Source organism: Danio rerio, chromosome 2 (genome assembly GCF_049306965.1).
Source record: "Danio rerio strain Tuebingen ecotype United States chromosome 2, GRCz12tu, whole genome shotgun sequence".
NCBI lineage: Eukaryota > Metazoa > Chordata > Actinopteri > Cypriniformes > Danionidae > Danio > Danio rerio.
In genome coordinates, this window is record NC_133177.1 from 12603019 (window position 1) to 12625311 (window position 22293).

A 22293-nucleotide genomic window follows, 5' to 3' on the forward strand; every position below is an offset into this window, starting at 1 on the left:
CACACACACACACATACATACACTACGAACAATTTAGCCTACCCAATTCACCTGTACCACGTCTTTGGACTGTGGGGGAAACTGGAGCACCCGGAGGAAACCCATGCGAACGCAGGGAGATCATGCAAACTCCACACAGCCAACTGAGCCGAGGATCGAACCAGCGACTGTTAATTGTTGGATTGTTAATAGCGTGAATTGTACAATAAAATACAGTTTAACCAAACAAAGATATTAACATCTCCACAAAATGCTCCCCATTCCCAAAATGTGTTCCCCATTTCCACTCTGAAAGCTAGACGATGAAAAATCTCTGATAAAATCATTCAAGCTTTGGTCCTCTAGAAAGCTGCTGCATATTCCTTTGATGAGATGTGCAACTCCTAAACCGAAATAATCAAGATTTGTTGATTGATGCCAAAATTACAACTAGTGATTAACATTCTTTAGACATGTCAAGCAAGCTGATTAACGATGGAAAAAAAATTTATTATGCCGGGACTGGTCAGAGGGACACATAAGCTGCCCAAGGACAGGTTGGCTAGACACCATCCAGACAGAGAATAAGTGACCTCAAGAATGCAGTAAAACACAGAAGGATGTGGAGTATACAGGTCTGTAAAGCAGCCAAGAGTCAGAAGAGAAGAATCTGTAGTCGGTAAGTCCCTCTACCAAGCTCAAAGTTTTTATGTTCAAGTTGAGTTAATATTTGCTTGCTTTGTATACACTATGTTTTTCTATTCGAGTCTCTTTATAAAAACGTACCCCATATATATTTCTGGAGAGGTTTTGTGAATCCACCCTCCTCCTTCCCTAAACCCAACCAACAGTGTTTTTAAGTCAAGAATGAATGTTAAGAATAGGGCTGGGTGATAAAATCATTATCTGTATTTATTAAACGGACACCATTGTCAATAACGATAAAAAAAAAAAACATTCGGTATGAAGTTTCAGTATGAAGCACTATAGTTTATTAAAATATGGCTGCTGACCGCGCACCTTGGAAGCAATACCAATATGTTTACGATGTACAGTACATCCGTAAAAGTATTCATAGTGCTTTACTTTTTCCACATTTTTTATGTTACGGCCTTATTCCAAAATTGATTGAATTCATTTAATTTTTCAAAATTTTACACATAATATCCCATAATGACAATGTGTTTTTGAAATTGTTGCAAATTTATAAAAAATAAAAAAAAAGAAACTGTCAAAAATCCCATTTACATATGTATTTAATATATAAATAAGAATATGATGCCACAAGCTTGGCACACCTGTCTATGGAAATTTTTACCCATTCCTCTTTGCAGTACCTCTCTATCAGGCTGGATGGGAAGCAATGGTATACAGCCATTTTCAGATCTCTCCAGATGAACCGTCGCCCCAGTCTGAGGTCAAGAGCACTCTGAAGCAGATTTTCATTCAGGATGTGTCTGTACATTGCTGCATTCATTTATCCATGTATCCTGACTAGTCTTCCAGTTCTTGCAGCTGAAAAACATGGTATAAGCCTGTTGATGATCGGTGCCTGGTTTTTCCCAAACTTAAGAAACACCTGGCATTCACTCTAAAGAGTTCTATTTTAGTCTCATCAGACCAGAGAATTTTGTTTCTTATGGTCTGAGAGTCCTTTAGATGCCTTTTAGCAAATTCCAGGTGGGGAGTGGCTTTTGTCTGGCCACTCTACCATACAGGCCTGATTAGTGGATTGCTGCACAGATGATTGCCCTTCTGTAAGTTTCTCTCTCCACAGAAGAACGCTGGAGCTCTGACAAGTTAACCATCACCATTGATCACCTCCCTGACTAAGGCCCTTCTCCCCTGATCATTCAGCCTAGATGGCCAGCCAGCTCAAAGAAGAGTCATAGTGGTTCCAAACATCTTCCACTTACAGATGATGGAGGCCACTGTTCCCATTGGAACTTTCAGAGCAGCAATTTTTTTTTCTGTAACCTTCCCCAGCCTTGAGCCTCGAGACAATCCTATCTCGGTGGTCTACAGACAATTCCTTTGTCTTGATGCTTGGTTTGTGCTTTGACTGCACTGTCAACTATGGCTCAATTTAGAGCTTCACAGCAAAGGCTATGAATCCTCATATACATGTGATTTTTCAGGTTTTTTATTTGTAAAAAATTTGCAACTATTTTAAAAAATATTTTGTTCATATTGTCATTATGGGGTATTGTGTGTAGAATTTTGAGGAAATAAATGAATTTAATCCATTTTGGAATAAGGCTGTAACATAAAAAAATGTGGAAAAAGTGAAGAGCTATGAATACTTTCCGAATGAGCTGTAAGTTTTAATTTCCAGTAGAAGCATGTGCACATGGGAGAGACGCACACAAAGTGTGCATCTTCCCCAACCCAGGCTCATTCTAAAAACATCCCACTATATACATTTCTGGAGATCGCGAAACACATCCTAGGAGGTACGTTTTTTTTGCAGTTTTTGTTTTCACGAATCCACCAGAGACCGCTGTGTATGCTTTTTGAGATCTTAAATTTCTCCACCAGAGGCTGTTGTTGACTGACTGTTTGACTGACTGACTGACTGGCTGACTGAAAAGCTGACTGACCCACCCACCCACTTTCCTAAACCCAACCAACAAAAGCAATCCAGAAAAAGAAAAGCCCTCGTCTGGTTTTTACCACGTTTTCAGATTATACATATACCGATTATACATGACATATACTGTAGGACTACGTTTTCTGAATAATCCTATGTTGCATTTTCCAGGTAGACCAAGTTGATAAACATCTGGGGCCTCATGTACGAAGACTTGCGTGGAAATCTTACTAAAACATCTGAAAAAAATTCAGATGTATGAAACACTGCGTACGCCGAATCTCACGCATATTCTTTTGTACATCTGAATGAACGTGAAACTGAGCGCAACATGCACGAGCACAAAACCCCTCCCTGCCTCCTCCCCCGTATGAATATGCTAATGACTATGCTAATGGAAAACCCAACGAAAAAGCAACGGAAATATCAAGCAAAAAGAGAAACTTTGAACAGAATGTGAATTGGAGGTGCTGCTTTCGGAGGTAGACCGGAGAAAAGCGGTGTTATTTGCAAGTTTGTTCTCCGGAATTAACAACAAAAGAAAAAAATAGAGTGGGAGAGTTTAGCTGATGCGGTTAACACAGTTGGGTCTGAACATCGCACTGAGTGCATTTAAAAAAGAAATAGTGTGGTTTATATCTGGAAAATGTTGCAGTACCTTTAGCAGTCTCAGTGGTGCACCTCATAAGAAGCATGTGATCAAGTACTGACACGTTCGAGCATGAACCCGGCTCGAATCCAGCGTCTGACGAACTCTTTCTTCTTTTTTTCCCCGCTACATATCAGATTTTGCCAACTATTTATCACGAGAAAGACAAGTAGGAATCATCAATAAGTTTGTGCATCATATTTTATTTGCACATTTATTGAATGGAAATGTTTCTGATTCACGCATGCAAATTCATCTTTAGATAGTGTCTTTATAGCAATGTGCGTGCAGTAGATTGCTCAGATTGGGAAAACAGGCGACCGCTGCAAATTGTGCTTTAATGTTTAGCTGGTCAACTGTATGGTATGGAAATCTTACATACCTACTATATGAACCCGTCTCATACATCTGCCATTGCAAGGATCAGACACTTTGTAGAGAGGAATTTAACACAACTGCCTCTAGGAGTCGCCAATGGAAATAAAACAGACACGCACAAAAAATGTGCGTACGCCTGCCAGAAAGCTGCCGTGAACCTGCGCACATTCCCACGTTCAGTTCATTGTTAGTAAATCCAAACGTGAGCGATTCTGAGCGTGAAACTTGGCGTACGCAAAGTTTTTGTGCGTACGCAGCGTTGATACATGAGGCCCCTGAACTTTTACAAATGCCGCAAGTGCACCGCAATTCGTGTAAGTAGAACTAACCAATCTGCTTTAAACTTTGTGAATCAAACTAAAAAATGAGAGAGACATGGAAAACTGGAGAAAACAGGATGGGTAAGAAATACTCTTGAATAGCTGGATAGCACTGACCATGAACATTTGTCTTTCTGTCAATCGACAAGGCCGGACACTAAGTAAGTGGAAATGCTGGGTTATAAACAGGGCGAAAAATCTGCGGAATTCTGCGCGCGCAGATTCTGTGAGGGCCTAGTTATAAGCTTCTTTTAACTGCGGACTCTGGGGCATGTGGCATCTTAGTTCTCTCAGATCTGACTGCACCTTTCGATACCATCTGTCACAAGATACTGCTGGATAGACTCAATAAGTGGATTGGTATTTCTGGTACGGTGTTTAACTGGTTTGTGTCTTATCTCACTGACCACTCACAGTTTGTCAGTTTGGGTGGTCATAAATCTCAGACTGTCCCACTGAAACAGGGTGTCCCCCAAAGTCGGTCCTTGGCCCACTCCTGTTTAGTATCTGCATGTTGCCTCTTGGGCAGGTCATGCATAAATTTGGCCTGGGGTATCACTGCTACGCTGATGACACACAGATTTACATCAGTGCTCGCCCGATCTCACCTCTGCCACATCAGCTTTATCTGCCAGTTAACTGGAAGTTAAAGCCTGGATGAATAAAAAATTTCCTCAAATTAAACAGGTCTAAAACAGAGGTTCTACTAATTGGCACTCCTACCAATGTTAACCAGTGTAATGATTTTAAACTCTGTTGGTGATCTTCAAGTGTCTCCCTCTACCCAGGTGCGCAAACTTAGAATGCTTTTTGATGCACAGCTTTGTTTTAACTCACACCTCATACACTTGACTAAAATAGCCTTCTTTCACCTACGTAACATTGCTCGGATTAGACCTTTTCTATCACGGCCTGATGCGGAAAGGCTTATCCATGCCTTTATCACATCACGTCTTGACTTCTGTAACTCACTCTTCGGGGGCCTACCAGCAAGCCCTCGGAGACGTTTACAGTACATTCAAAATTCTGCTGCACGGGTTTTAACACATACGTCCTGGTGCCACCATATTAATTCTCTAATTTTAACATGCAAAGCAGTGCATGGGCTAGCACCTGACCACATTGGTTACCTGGTAACTCTGGCCACTCCCACCCGCCGTCTTTGTTCTTCATCTAGACTTTTGTTGTATCAGCCACGCTGTAAACTGAAGACTATGGGTGGTCATGCTTTTTTTTACAGTGCCCTTAAGTTATGAAATGGCCCACCAATCAGCATCAGGAATGCCGTTTCTCTGAAATGTTTTAAGAAACTTCTCAAGACTCACCTTTTTACTGTTGTTTTAAACTTAGATTGATTATTTTGGTGAATTTTATTATCCAATTGTATTGAATTATTCATATTTTTATTGTTTTATTCAGGTCTTTTTGACTGTTTTTATTGTTCTGCTTTGTTTGCCCTGTATGCCTGTTAGCGCTTTGGGTCTGAGAAAAGCACACTATTCACCTTAATTTTTAGACATTAAAAACATGCAAACATTTGTTTGTAGAGCAAGCAGTTTGACCGTTTTCTGCCATATATTATTCCTAGTCATTTCTCCCATAGGCGACTTAAATAGCTGTTTATGACGTGCAGATGTGGGGCTAATCAAAACTCAGGTGCAGGTGATCAGAGCGATTGGGGTGACTGTAAGCAGGCAGAACCTGGCCTGGGGTGAATTTCCCAAACAACGATATAACTTGCGGCTGAACTATCATAGTACGATGCATCACTTGGGAAAAGAATAATGTAGTGACGACTGTTTCCCAAAACTGTAGTTTCTCTGTCGCAGATCCATCGTTTGAACCACATTAGTTATAATGTAAAATGCATAATGATACTCCAAACGGGGTGGCAACAACTTCTTTAGGGAAGAACCCCATAATTTCTTAATGCGAATTATATGGTTTTACACTCACATACTTTAAAAAACAATATTAGTTTTGGTAAAAACATGCACTTGTTTTCCATATTAATTGAAATATATCTAAATGTTACATATAGGACCCTATTTATGTGTCTTTTATAAATATTATTGAGAGTATTCTATTTAAAATCACTATGTAAATTCCGCTTTTAAATAATATGTCATCTATAGCATATGTCATGGGCCACGGCTGTGTTCAAAATGGTATAAATGATTTCAAAGTGCACTATAAAGGAACCGCAATTGTCAAGATGAAGATCACTAAAACTGAACTGTAAAAATAGCCTACTTTGAAAGCAAATTACACCTAGGAGTTAAGACTTGAATGTTTTTTTAATCATTCTAAGTTTAAATGTTAGAATGTTCTAAATGAATAGGTCATGGGGGGGATAGGCGGGGGTAACTAGAATAGAACACAACCAGGAACTAGAGTATGCTTCTAACTACAGCTCTACAGGTGTAGTTGCAAGCATACAAGTTTGCGATGAAGTTTGCGAATGTTCGTTGAAACAACGGATTTAGGAAACGCCAAATCAACTAACTATGTTTGTAACGACGGAACTTGCAACCTTAGTTTGCTAATGATGGTTTTCGGAAATGCACCCCTGGCTGTTACATGCAATATTTAGATAAAATATGCACAATACAATTTGTAAAATAATGTTTTATGACTTTTAGCCTAGGTTGATTATATGAGTGAACTGCTGGTTCTAATTGTATTCAAATTGCATTTTTTTTTTTCAATTGTATCCCTATTTTTTTATTCCATGTGTTTTCATGTTTATTTTATTTATGTTTATTTTTATGTGGTTTCAGCACCTTCACTCTCAAAACCGTTCCGCAGAAATGTTTTTTTTTATTGAAGCAATTTAACAAATATGAGTAAGAGTACAGTGTCTGTGCAGTTCTTATTGACATTCTTAGTTCTTGTTTTTATCATAGATTCCTCCCTGAGAGAGCTGCCAGCAGTCTGTAGTTTCTGTTTAGCAGATAGAGATTTACTTGTCTGCGCAAAAAAAAAAAATAAATAAATCTGACAAATATTCTGTTGTTGGATGTACCAACAAGCATAGTCTCCAAAGACATCCGAAATCTGAGCCACTGAGAACATTTTGTGATTGAATTTCAGGAAGAACAAAGCAAATGTGCCAAATAATGTAGGCAAAGTGTATATATGCACACAATATTTTTTATGCCAGACTTCTTCACAAACGGCGACGCAGTGGTGCAGTAGGTAGTGCTGTCACCTCGCAGCAAGAAGGTTGCTAGTTTAAGCCTTGGCTGGGTCAGTTGGCGTTTCTGTGAGGAGTTTGCACGTTCTCCCTGCTTTTGCGTGGGTTTTCTCCGGGTGCTCCGGTTTCCCCCACAGTCCAAAGACATGCTCTACAGGTGAATTGGGTAGGCTAAATTATCCGTAGTGTATAAGTGTGAATGAGTATGTATGGATGTTTCCCAGAGATGGGTTGCTGCTGGAAGGGCATCTGCTGCGTTAAACATGTGCTGGATAAGTTGGCGGTTCATTCTGCTGTGGCGACCCCAGATTAGTAAAGGGACTAAGCCGAAAAGAAAAGGAATGAATGAATGAATGTTTCACAAGTGAGGGTCAGATTCAGAAGAATGGACTAATACCAATGCTTGTTCTCTATGTTCATATCCAGAATAAGTGTCATTTCATATTTTGTACATGTTTCCAGATTTTCTTTCTGAATGTGATTGTTAAAGTGCCGTATGGCAAATTATTGTAAGGGTAGGAATACAAAAAATGCCAACTGGCCCTCCAGGGACTCAAACCAGTGACCTTCTTGCTGTGAGGCGACAGTGCTAACCACTGACCCACCATGCCACCCTCAAGCTTAATCATAAAACTGTCAATTTTAGAGAAAATTTGCCCTTGGATTTTAGCCATTTGTATGTATTAAGCATATTTTGTTCACAGCACTTCAGTGATATTTAGAGAATTTATGAAAGTGGCTTATTACTTAATGTTCTGGTATTCGTATAGCCACTAATTATATCACTAAATATATTTAAAGTATATGAACTTTTATCAGAACTATTCAAAACTGGGTTGGTACCTTTTCAAAATGTCAGGTTTTGTACAGAAAAAAATTGTATATTAGTACCATAAAGGTACATATTATTAGTACTTAAAATATTGACAGGAGGGCGAAGCAGTGGCGCAGTAGATAGTGCTGTTGCCTCACAGCAAGAAGGTAGCTGGGTCGTTGGTTCGAGCCTCGGCTCAGTTGGCGTTTTTGTGTGGACTTTACATGTTCTCCCTGCGTTCCTGTGGGTTTCCTCTGGGTGCTCCGGTGTCCCCCACAGTCCAAAGACATGCGGAACAGGTGAATTGGGTTGGCTAAATTGTCCATAGTGTGTGTGAATGTGTGTGGATGTTTTCCAGAGATGGGTTACAGCTAAAAGGGCATCCGCTGTGTAAAAACTTGCTGGATAAGTTTGCGGTTCATTCCGCTGTGGCGACCCCGAATTAAAGAAGGGACTAAGCCGACAAGAAAAAAAAATGAATGAATGAATATTGACAAGATACATTCCTTTACTATTTAGGTCTTAATATGTATATTTAGCCGCATAACATTCCCTTTTGGAACAAATTTGTACCTGAAAAGATACAAACTCAGTGACTGCATTTTAAGTGTTTCAAAAAGAAAGCATTCAATATCAGAATCATTCTGGAAAAAGTGGAATCAATGCATTCCTTCTTTAAAGCATATTAAAACTCCCAGAGAAACGTGTCAATAATATTAAAAACATGAAGTTTAACCAATCCATGGTATTATGTTAAAGTTATGTTTACTTGAAAGGAATTTTGGATATAAGAAAACAGATTTTTTTACTTTGGTGTTTATTAAAGATTTTCATTTTTGGCCAACTATTTTAAATCTTCAGTTTTAGAGTCTATTATTAATGAGCCATGAGACTTTATGCAACATATCCGCTGATTATATTCAGAAACAACACCTTCTTGCTGACAGCCAATAAGATTCACTGTAGCACAGCATTACCATTAAACTAATGGAGCAGGAGAAATGCCACAGCAGTGGAAAAGACTTACAACCCTTGGGAAACTAGAAAGGAAAAGGCTGCCTGTGTGTGACGGGGCTCTGATTATATGGTCCCTTGGACATTTTCTGTCTCAAATCTCTAGAGCTCTTTTCTCTAGCTGTAACAGAGTCGAACATCAACTCAAATAAAACACTCAGGTTAATACACCTCAGGAAAGTCATTGTGGGACATTCAGTCCATACGATTCGGTGATGCACTCCCTCAAACGTCAAGCCTTGAGCTGATGTTGCTTATCTTGAATGACGGGACAGGTTTTAAGAGGCAAGGTCTTGCTGTCTTAGGAAGACACGAGGCTATAAATAGATTCTCAAACACACACACACACACACAGTGCTTTTTGCCTTTTTCTCAGATGGCAACACACAAGAATTTCTTCTCTGATTAACGCAGGAAGCTCTCTCAAATATCGTTTTGCTTCAGCTGCAGTGCTTGGGAGCAAATATTATGCTTGTGAAGGCTGCGTGCTTTTCCTCCTGTTTTCCCATGAGTGGAACCACACAGACATGTAACATGGTCAATAATTTAGTAAGCCCACTGAATTCCATTATACTGCATTTATAATGGATCACAGCTTACTGGGAAATTCTCTTTTACACAAGACAACAACTGGGCTTTGCAAACCCAGTCCAGTCTCCACAATATCACATTGCATTTTAGATATGACCGAAGGATTTATCCTCAAGAAGGAGACGTTGCTTTTTAGTTTGATTTTAATGAGCTTAATGTAGGCTTCTCAAACGCACTTTAAATGTGACATCTTAAAAACCATGACATCGAAAGATGCTGAAAAGCCCACAAGGGGCATCATAGCTGTTAAAAAGACCTGCTTTAGAGCATGTTTGAATAACATGCTGCTAACTTTGTAGGTTCCACATGATGAGCCTCTAGTGCAGGGGTGTCAAACTCAATTCCTGTAGGGCGAAAGCCCTGCACAGTTTAGTTCCAACCCTGCTCCAACACACTTACCTGTAGGTTTTAAACAAGCCTAAAGGACTCAATTAGTTTGATCAGGTGTGTTTAATTAGGGTTGGAACTAAACTGTGCAGAGCTGCGGCCCTTTTGGAACTGAGTTTGACACCTTTGCTCTAGTGGGACAACCCACAAATCACCAAAGAGGCTACCAGCACATCTTAAACAAAACAATAAGGCCCAACCTGATTCTTTCTCACGATTCTTTAGATGTAAAATAAAGGTTAATATGGGTAGGCTATTATTATTGTTAATTCTCAAACACATTATCACCTTGGAATTATAAGGTTCTATCTGCGTTCTGAATGATTTTGAGATATTGAGTTTTTGCAATCCATATAGCAAACAGTATGTGTGCAACATTTTTTTTAAGTCTTAAAATGTAAACAATAAGTTGTCATTTAATAAGAATATGTCAATAACTAAATTTTGACAAAAATTAACCTTAAAATTCTAAAGCGATGATATGGTAAAACAACACTAATAATATTAGGCCTATGTGTAGCTCTGCTGTTTCTTAAAATGTTAAATTTTGTACAGTCATTATGGTGGACTTGAACAGACTTTCAACTGTCCTGTTTGTTAATTCATAGTAAAATGATGACATCAGAATACAACTATTCATAATTATAAAGTTGAATTATTATGTTTAAGACATGCGCTTGTCATTTGTCATTGTCAGCATTATTAGATCATTTGTTTTCACTGGTAAAATCAGACATTTTTGCATTATATTCAACATTATATGAGCTAGAGTAGCTACACTGACACTGTAAAACATTTCTTTCCATGCACAACACTGTGTTAGCTATGAAAGAAAGAAAAAAACATATCAAATGCTTGTCGTAATTATAACTGTACAACGCATTATGATCATTTAAATGATGTGCGCACAGGTTTCACTTTCACTTCCCAGTGCGACTCATGGCTGCCGTCACTGTGATAAAACATACACACACATGCAAATATCATTCTTTCAGCGTGCAAACTGAACGTTATTTATAACTTCATAACTTGTTATTCACAGCATATGCAAGTTCTGTTCACTGAAGTAGCCGTCATTGGAGTGCTACGTGCACGCGCGCGCATTCTCGGTAGCTCGTGGTCAGCTCACGTGTGATTTTGTGGCCGCAAATAAATGATTACGTGAGACAGAAAAGACATTTCTGGGTGAATTATACCTTATAAATACAGTATGTGAAGGTGTTCATGTTCTTGTGAGGACCTGTGCGGCCGTCTTTAAGCTTCTCTCCAGTGGCGTAGCGCAAAATGCGGAGGCCCCCCTGCAGGGATCGCTGACGGGGCCCCCTGTTGAAGTGGAGGGGAGGGATACGTCATACGTCAATTTGCATATCACTGACGTCATCACATTCTACCGTTTCTGTTTGTTTAACAGCCTATGGTTACTAAAGGGGTATTTATAATTGCACTACACTTTATATAAGCATGTTTATTTAACAAAATGTATTGCTGTTTGAATACAGTACGTCATTATAGATGTGTAGTGAATGTGCAGTAATCTCTCATATGTAATAAACTCAAAATTAAAATATCTGTGATTGTGAACAAGAAAAGAATAAACGGTCCAATTAAATTGTTAAAATAAAGGAGAAGCAGATCGGTTTGACTGTACAAGGGAAATACCTTCACACTGCCTGTGCTAAATCATTTGTCGTCGGTACGCAGAGAGGTGATCTGCTCTCGGGCTGCAGGTGGGAGAGGCTGCTGTACGAGGACTGACTGGGCTGCCTGTCAGTGCTGTGAGGCGGGGGAGGGGTTGGCGGCATCACACGCAGCTCGTTGAGAAGAGTAGGGACGGTACAGTATGGACAAATGACAGTCTAAAAAAAAACTCCAATAACACACAAAAAAGTCGCTACATTTGTCGCTAGGGGGGTCTGAAAAGTCGCTAAATCTAGTGACAAAGTCGCTAAGTTGGCAACATTGGCGGCAAGCAATCAGAATGAAGTAGTCCACCGCTTGAGAGGTGTTCAGAGAACACAGACCTGTGAACTTTGGTTCTGACCACAGTTGTTCCCAAGAGTTTGATTATTGCGGTTGCCGGATTTTCAATTATTGAAAATCGCGACAACGCGGGGCCCCCTAATCACGCCAGGCCTGTCCGCTACGCCACTGCTTCTGTCCTGACCTTGAAAATATAATTGGCTGAATCGTAGAAAAGCTGAATTAAGATTGTGTGTAGGGTCAAATCGAGATTGTGATCTTTTTTCGATTAATCATGCAGCCCTAATGTTAATGTTGTTTTTGGTGTGTTTACATAGATAAATATGGCCACTGTGTAAATGCACAGTACAGTTACGAGCTTGTTGCCACATATGATCATTATGATAACATAATATATTTCTTCAGTGATTACCTGAAGATTAATACCAAAAATTAGCACAACGGAAATCACTACAGCAGTCGCAGTCATCGGATCTCACATGAAGCATGAAATCACGATGACATATGATGACGTGTGCAGATGCTGTAGAGGGATCCCAATTCTTAGGGGTAAATTTTGAAGCCCTTCCCCTTAACCCTCGGTTGTAAGGGCCAAGGGGAAGGGGTAGGGATATAAAAATAGAATTGGGATTGGGCCTTTATTGTGCGCGTACTTGAAAATTATGCATGCCTGTTTATTTACTTGATGTGTGTAACAAAAAACAGCAATTTTATGAACTAATATGGAAATGTTTGTATGATTTTTTTACAATACAATATTATAATACTATTATACTAATACAATAATAATAATAATAATAATAATAATAATATAATAAAGTACTATTTTAGAACATATATTTTATGAGAGACTTGCTTTGTTTACCAAAAAAGTGGAACAAAATTTGCATTCCAAATCTTAATTGAAAGTTTAAAAGTGATTATTTCTTTTATATTTTAAGTTTAGATTTAATATAATCCCAAAATCATTCAACATAAATCCACAGATTTTTTTTTTCTTCTAAATTCTAAATTCTGGCACCTGGCAGATTCTGGCACCTCTCCTGTTCAACCTTTACATGCTCCCTCTGAGCCAAATAATGAGAAAGAACCGAATCTCCTACCACAGCTATGCTGATGACACTCAGATCTACCTAGCCTTACTGCCTAACGACTACAGCCCCATTGACACCCTCTGCCAATGCATTGATGAAATGAGCAATTGGATGTGCCAAAACTTTCTTCAGTTAAACAAAGAGAAAACTGAAATGATTGTGTTTGGAAACAAAGATGAGGTTCTCAAGGTAAATGCGTACCTTGGCACTAAAGGTCAAACGACAAAAAAAAAGGTCAAGAATCTTGGTGTGACTCTGGAGTCAGATCTGAGTTTCAACAGTCATGTCAAAGCAGTCAGTAAATCAGCATACTATCATCTCAAAAACATAGCAAGAATCAGATGCTTTGTTTCTAGTGAAGATTTAGAAAAACTTGTTCATGCTTTTATCAGCAGCAGGGTGGATTACTGTAATGGACTCCTCACTGGTCTTCCTAAAAAGACAGTCAGACAGTTACAGCTCATCCAGAATGCTGCAGCCAGAATTCTAACCAGAACCAGAAAATCAGAGCACATCACACCTGTCCTCAGGTCTCTACACTGGCTCCCAGTTACATTCAGAATAGATTTTAAAGTATTATTACTGCTCTATAAATCACTAAATGGCCTAGGACCTAAATACATTACAGATATGCTCACTGAATACAAACCTAACAGATCACTCAGATCATTAGGATCATATAAACTAGAAGTTCCAAGAGTTCAGTCAAAGCAGGGTGAATCGGCTTTTAGCCACTATGCCCCTCGCTGCTGGAATCAGCTTCCAGAAATGATCAGATGTGCTCCAACATTAGGTACATTCAAATCAAAACTGAAAACACATCTGTTTAGCTGTGCCTTTACTGAATGAGCACTGTGCTGCATCCGACAGATTGCACTATCATGTTTTTCTCTTCTTCTTCATTCTTTTATATCACATTTTACCTGTTTTTATGTTTTGTTTTGTTTTTACGCATTTTTATTATTTGTTTTTATTCTTATTTTACTTGTTTCTTTTATTCTTGTTTATGTAAAGCACTTTGAATTGCCATTGTGTATGAAATGTGCTATATAAATAAACTTGCCTTGCCTTGCCTTGCCTAAATTTACAAGCATATTCGCAATTTTTTTCTGGCACTATGCATAGGTCTACTGTTTTGCAGCAAAATGTTACAAGGTACATTTAGGCATTCTTTTAAAGGCAATGTTCTTGTGAACAGCACAAATGTTTATGCCGTGAAAACTTCAAGATGTATTTGTGTATTTTTCACACCGTTTCAAGTAGTTCAGCTCTTGTGAAATGACATAATGCATAAACCCACGCAGTGATGTGATTTAGTGTACAAGAGCGCCTTCCAGAAACATCCAAGCCGGCGCAAACTCTCCTTGGCACTCAGACAGAGCAGCCCGGACGGTTTAATTATCTCTCCCAGAGCAACTTCCAGCACAGCTTTACTACAGACTCCAGTCAAAGATGTGATAAATCCCCCATTTAACTCATCTAAAATACAAACAAAGATAATGAACTAATCTGGAGGGAAAGAGAAGCTTCACGGTGAAAAAGAAATGAACCATGAAAGCAATCCCACTTGTGCAAACTAAAATATCACTGCACTCTGTCAAATTAATTGGAAAGCAGAATTGATGTAGATAAAAGGTCCAAACATGCAGGTGTGTTCTAAAAAGTTAAAAACAATTCTATGAAATAAAAAAACAATATGCAAAGCTGTGAAGGACAAAACTCTTAAATACATTTTAAAGCTTTTCTTATCGAATATACATATAGAGAGGCGCGCGCACAAACACACACAAACACAAAATTAATATAGGTCTTTTCCATTTTTTTTTTTATTAAGGAGAATATTTGATTTCTAGTAGCATTTTAACGGTTAAAACAACAAATTTTATAATTTGTTTTATACTTAAATGTATCTGTGTAGTAACAAACAATGTAAATGTGTTTGTTAAGTTATTAATCATTGTTCAACATTTACATTATTAACATCCAAATTTATGCTTGTTAACATAAGTTAATGTTGACAATCTGTTTATGCATCAGGTGGGGCTGAGTTAAAAATCCTCTACAATATTTTGAATTTGGACTGCAATAGCTAGTTCAAAATTCAAGCTCCGTGTCATTTGTACATACAACACCTTTACTGGTAATTGTGTGGTACGGATGAGACGTACACTCACCTCCATAGATGTCAAGTTACAGCGGTGAGTTCCTGCAAACCAGCCACTGTTGGAGCACTGGTCGATGTCCACATCCTGGAGATTTACATCCACACGTACCACTCCTCTATAGCACGAGAGAGAGAGAGAGAGAGAGAGAGAGAGAGAGAGAGTTTAATTTTTAATTCCCTAACAAAAATTAGGGAAGTGTAGTTTGTTTTTCTTGATTCATTTAGTCTACAGCAAAAAATAAATAAATAAAATTATACCTTTTGGCCCTGATTCACATTTTTTTTAAAATACAGAATTTAAAAAAGGGCTATATAGTTTGAACATTAATATCGCAATGTGTGTATCCGCAATATTTAGAGCGCATGCCTAGATTGTTTATAGATACTGTATATTTACAGTTTTGTCTGGTTCATGAATCTGATTGGCTGACAGCCGTGCGATATTTTCACCCTTCGCCCTTGTGTATTACTCCACCCACATTCAGCAACAAGCGGAGGAAACTCTAGAGTTTGACAAATATTGCAGCTGTTGGACAACATAATGTACTTTTGAGGCTTTTTTTAGTCAATAATGTTGTCGTCTGGATTGCAACTATGCAGTTTATATATAAGGATAGTGCCTATTTATAAATTCTGAGAAACATCACGTCGGCAGCCATTAAGGCTGATTTATACTTCTGCGTCAAACACGGGCATATGCTTCGGCGCTGACGCATAGCCCTTCACCGTGGCCGTCGCCGTCACTGACATGCACCTCTCAAAAAATGTAACCACACGTCGCAACAACGCGTAGCGCAAGCTCTGTGATTGGTCAGCTTGGTAGCGCTGACGAGTCGGGGCGGGACCGAGAGCTGCACGAATGGCGCGAACCCAATGGAGCGATTGTTTACAAGTGTGGAGTCCCGTGAAGGAGCTCCGGATGGAAAGTTTTGTTTTGTGTTTACCTCATAGTTAAAGTTGTTGCTTGTCCGCCGGTTCCTGCCTCAAAATGAGCGAGTTTGAGCCACTTGTACATCCCGGAAGTGTTCAGGAAAAGCATAAAAGCAGAGAAGAAACTCGACACAGAGGAACATTTACAACTCACTGCCAACTAGCGTTTCGGAAGTATTAATGCAGACCAACAGAGACAGCGCGCAGAAGTATAAATGCACAGCCACGCGCGTTGCATACGCCGTGGGTTACGCCGGTCACTTGACGCAGAAGTATAAATCAGGCTTTAGCCTGTCACTGAGCAGAGCAAAGACGGTGGACGATGTCCATCCACAAGATGGTGACAGAAACTGCATAAACAGCGTAGTTAATAAATACAGCTGATCAAATCATTATTAAACAGGTAAGTGACATTTTAAGTCGATCTCTCTCTTTTGTATTTTGTATTTTGTATTTATACCATAATTGTGTGTGAGAGGGGACTCAGATTAAAGGTCTGCATTCCCAGGGGACCGACCAGATTTCTTGCGGCGCGGGAATAAATTTCAGAATAAATATCTCCTGAGCGAGCAGGCGTATGTATGTGTGTGAATGAGAGAGCGTGATGCTGTGTTTAGCTTGTTTGTTGCTGTCTATGTGTGTGTGCATGTGTGTGAATGAGAGAGAGAGCTTGGTGCTGTGTGTGTCACTCTGTGTCGGTTATGTACAGAAAGAAAGAAGAAATGCCTGCATGTGTTTAGCGTTTTTCCTTATTGCAAACATAACAGTAATCTGGTAGTGTTTGCTTTGCTTTGGCTTTTTCAGAGTAAATTATTGTGATCTCCCAATGGCAATAGAGAAATACTGGGAAATCTCTGTAGATTGATGGCATTTCATGTCGTTCAACCTTATAATCTTAAAATGTGAACAAAATCACCTGTTTTGTCATCACTTTAGACATTAGGCAAGTGAATCATTTAAATACTAGCTCTAAAGTGACGTGAATTAGCAACTGTTTCCAATAGTATGTGGATGCAGACTTTATAATGTAGTCTGAGATTGCATCACTCAGCAATGCAATGTCAGACATAATGCACTCAATTGAGTGAGTGACGTCACTGTGACGGGTAGGGTTAGAAGAAAAGTAGTTCCTCTTACAGAAAGGTTTTTACACTCTCCGTGTTTAAATTTATTTTTTATATACATGATTATGCTGTTGAACTGTTGTATAAACGCAATATCACACGAGTAGCAGTGCGAGATGGCTTTATATCATCACTGTTGGGACACTAAGGCATGCCTCCCACCAGTGCCGATACACAGCCATATCACACTGCTAGTTGTGTAATATTGCTCATATATATTTATCCAATTATGACCAGGTTATTTTATGTTTGATTGTTCAATTTGTATACTTGAAAAGGGTTACACTCCACAGAAAACCATAAAGAACTCTTTATCGAACTTTTATTTTTGCTCTGTCGTATTTATTTTTGCTTGTAATGTATTATATTTTATGCAGATGAACTGCATAGAAAGAGACTTGATCATCCCAGCTAATCTAAATGAATGAAATCTTTCAAAATAGAGCTATTCAAATCATCTGGTGAAATTATATTTATATATCATTATATAGGCGAAGCAGTGGCGCAGAAGGTAGTGCTGTCACCTCACCGCAAGAAGGTCGCTGGACCGCTAGTTCGAACCTTGGCTCAGTTGGTATTTCTGTGTGGAGTTTGCATGCTCCCCCTGCGTTCATGTGGGTTTCCTCCGGGTACTTCGATTTAATTCAGTTACAGGTGAATTAGGTAGGCTAATTTGTCTGTTGTGTGTGTGTGTCTGTGTTTGTATGTGTGTGGATGTTTCCCAGAGATGGGTTGTGGCTGGAAGGGCATCTGCTGCTTAAAAACATGCTGGATGAGTTGGTGGTTCATTCTGCTGTGGCGACCCCAGATTAATAAAGGGACTAAGCCGAAAAGAAAGTGAATGAATATTATTAAATTTCACAGCAAAACAAAATATGGTGATGATTTTTTCTTTGTGCAGACCTAATTTAAAGGATGCAAAGTTCTAAAATTATGTATATATTGCCTCATTAGAAATGATAAAAAACACAGCAGAAATTCCTCTGTTTTACTCATAAATAAAGATCTGTTACAAGGAAATACGTTTCCAATGCATGTACTGAACTGTAGAGGGAAACATCACAGATCAGATGATTAACCATTCTGTTGACTCAAAAATGACTGTTACCATTTTAACAGCAGACAAAAAACCTAAATGATTTCTCTTGGAGAAAAAGTGCCCCCTCAAAATGAATAGAGTATAGCAGTAGAGTATAACTGCATCATACAAAAAAAAAAAACAGTCCTTGTAATCCTATACAGCACACACACACACATACAATAAGAATCTGTTGATTTAAGATTATGAATAAGTTCTAGCTAAAACCCGTTTACACATATGCAGGTACCAAATATAACCTTGCTTTAGCCAAGTGGTTTCCACTGATTGAACCCTGCTAACTGACAAGGGAAAACCGTGATATTCACAGAGTTAGAGATTGAGATTACGTTGTTTCTTCATGCAAAATAGATTTGAGATTTAAATAAATTTGCGCTACTTTATTTTTTGAGTATATATTTTGATTTAGTAAAGGCTGCTCATTTTTGACCATTAGGACAAAAAAAAATACAGAAAAGGTTAAAAAAAAACATTCTTTCATCTTTATGGTCTTATTTTATGACACAATGTTGTGTTTTTGGTTTGGTGGTTTGGTGTTGGATTTTGGTTCGTTTATATCTTTAATCTAATTCACGTTTTTTTAGTAATTATCAGGAAAGAAACAATAACCATTTCAGCTTTTGATCTGCAGGTTTGGCGCACGTCAGAATTTCGATGGTAGCATTTAGTTATTCACACTGTAAAAAATTCAGTTACCTTTAAGTTACCTTCAGTTACCTTTTTTAATTGAAGAGGTTTAAAGATTTTTCAAGATTTAAAGTCTTTTGTGTCTCCAGAATGTCTGTAAAGTTTCAGCTCAGAATTCCCATCAGAATATTTATTATACTTTTTTTTAAATCTTAAGATATTGTAGAAGATATTGTAGCTGTTTTTGTTGTCTGAACCTTTAATGCAAATGAGCTAGTTCTTCCCACCTCAGAGCTGTAGCCTTTACGTAGATAAACAGCACAGTGACAGACAAGAATGAAGCAGATCTGCCTTACTACACTAAGAACTTTCCCAACTGTTATTTATTATATGTGTTGTGGCGTTAATTCAAGCCTTTCTGCAAAGATGAGTCACATGCAATGTCGCTATGTTAATATACAAAATAAACCTGGTTTAAGTCCAAAGCACTGATTGGGGTGACTTCTTTGTAGACTGTTACACTGACATGCAACTGTGATGATGAATTGCAATGATTTTACTGTATTTATTACAAACATGGACTGTTTTAAAAACATTTAAAAATTGTAAAACTCATTCTTGATAACATTTGACAATGATTGATGATCACAGTGAGCTGAACAGATCTTTTAAGCTACGTTGCTTTGCGCGAACGTTCTGTCTTGTTAATATGATTATACGCATTACTACAGAGACATGTTAATACGCATTTGTCAACCAATTTGGTGGGTGGGGAAACTGCACTCCTATGTCACATTGTGGTGGGCCTCAAAATGGTAAGGATTTGAATTCTATTTTAATGCCAGGAGTATTGAAAAAAGATACTTATTGTGTTCATATCACCCCAATATGACTGTGGACACACTTTACCTACACACATTTCTGTCCAAACAGCTTACAAAAAAATATTTTCATAATAGGTGCCCTTTGGGAAAAGTGTTGTTTCACCTCATTTTAAATAAGTAGTTTGAACAAGCAGCAAACATGATTTTTTAGTGCAACAAGCTCACTAGTATAGGTTTAAATAAAACTAAAACTGCCAACTATAAACACACCCTAAATTTTTGAAAAAAGAAAAGCCTGCAAAGACAGAGACAAGAATCTGTTGAATCAGAGCCACAGTAGTTGTCATGGCACTAAGCATTTGTCTTAATGTCAGTTGCCATAAAAAAAAATTATAGAAAAAAAAAACAACACACATGGCTTCAGTTCCATCTGTATGGACTTAAGGAAACTCAGTACCAAAACAGAAATATTATTATCAATGTAAAGTTGAAAAACTAGACTGGTATTGTGTCCCTTCAAAACAAAAGCTAAAACGGTAACACTTTATTTTGATGGTCCATTTGAATATTAGTAGACTGCCTGCTTATTATCTGTTGATACTGCTCCTTCAACAGACATTCAACTGACTTGCAAGTACATGTCAACTTATAATAACCCTAACCCCAACCCAAACCCCAGTCTACTTATAATCTAATGAGAATTAGTTGGCATGTAACTTAAATTTAACAAATGGACCATCAAAAAAGTGTGACCAGTAAATTATAAATTATGTAGGTTTTTGTGTTTGATGTATGTTTGGTAAAAAAAAAAAAAAAATATATATATATATATATATTTATATATATATATATATATATATATATATATATATATATATATATATATATATATATATATATATATATATATATATATATTAAATCGATTTGATTCGATTTTCGATTATGAATAATTTATATGATTATTATTTATGATTTATTATTAATGACCAATTAATTATTTGTAGCCTACCGTTTAAACTACCTGACCTGCATGGTCTTTGTTTTACCCATAAACAAATCATACAGTAAATGAATAAAGGCAAGATACACACTTAATTACCACCTGTCAATCACTTTTTCTGCGGGACTCGTGAATAGGCAGTGATCTGTGTCATTATAATGGCGTCGGTAAAAAAGACGCACAACCAACAGGAACCAGCCAACAGTAATGAGGTGTTCGCTAAAATGACTAAGTACAAATGAGTGAAAGATTGAAGCAGTCTACTGATCCTCTGACTGCCTGAACCCGCTGTCTCGAGCCCATGGCTGTGTGTGTGCGTCTGTGTCTGTGTGTGAGTGTGTGTCAGAGGTAGAGAGGAAGGAGGGCTGCTCAGAAATGCTACACGCCACTGTGGATGTCAAATCGTTGTCGTTCTAAAATGCCATTTAAAAACAAAGACAGTGTAAACAGGGCCTGAGTGTGTACTTTTCGCGAGCAGATTTGCAACGGGGGCGGGCGGAGGATCGCGATGCCGGTGTTGTCTATTGGACGAACCCTTATACGTACATAGCAGAGCTTGTAAAACTGTGTTTTTTTGTCGACAACACGAACGTTGTCAACATACCTCACTGGAAATCCAAAATGCTTACACAGGAGAGGAATCAAGCTCTGTCGACGGGTCTCCTGTATCTGTAGTTTAACAAACACTTCAACAAGCCTGTTTTTTCCCGCTTGGCAAGCCAAGCTGACATGACATGAGGGCGAGGCAGCATCGACGATTCTATTTTTTAATTCGATAATCGAAATTGAGCATAAATTTCGATTGATTTCGATTAAAAATCAAAATCGTGACACCCCTAATATATATATATATATATATATATATATATATATATATATATATATATTGTCACCGACTCGGTCCCAGTCATTCCCCTCGCTGGCCAGCAGAGGCCACCATCTCCGGATTTCTAAGCATTACATCATCCATTTACTCTGATCATGCACACCTGAACTGAATCCCGCTAATGACCCATGTACCCTTTATAAGCCAACACCAAACGCTCATTCAGTGCGAAGTCTTGTTTAGCCCCGGCCAGCATTTCTGAGCGTTATTCCTGCCTGATTCTTCGTGTATTACTCCAGCCTGTTTCTTGACTCTGCTTCGCCTTCTGCCTGCCCACGACCCACGCATTGTATCCGGACTCTGATATTCGCTGCCTGCCCACGAACCACGCCTGGTTCACGGACTCTGATACTTGCAGCCTGTCCTCGATCTATGCCTGGTAATACTCCCTGTGTCTGTTCATTGCCAGTCTTTATTCATCATAGACTGTTGTTGTTGTTATGTGTTTGCACGTTAGTGCATATTGTGTGTGTGAATAAGAGCTTGAGCAATAAATACTGCATAATGGATCCCTCCGTGTCAGTCTCCTCGTTACATATATATATATATATATATATATATATATATATATATATATATATATATATATATATATATTGTAGCATGAAATTAGCTCATTTTATGAATATTAATAATCAACAATA

General features: G+C 38.3%; 2 protein-coding genes across 2 annotated transcripts in view; one reads left to right on the forward strand and one right to left on the reverse strand.

The window, feature by feature from the left end:
* Positions 1 to 22293, forward strand: part of ro60 (Ro60, Y RNA binding protein) — a 489528-nt gene that overhangs the window by 250464 nt on the left and 216771 nt on the right. The window lies entirely within an intron of this gene.
* Positions 1 to 22293, reverse strand: part of gpr158b (G protein-coupled receptor 158b) — a 135198-nt gene that overhangs the window by 65963 nt on the left and 46942 nt on the right. The window contains exon 2 of the mRNA XM_691976.9: positions 15167 to 15272. Within this exon, the coding sequence (XP_697068.4) occupies positions 15167 to 15272 (106 nt within the window). The remainder of the gene's footprint in view (positions 1 to 15166; positions 15273 to 22293) is intronic.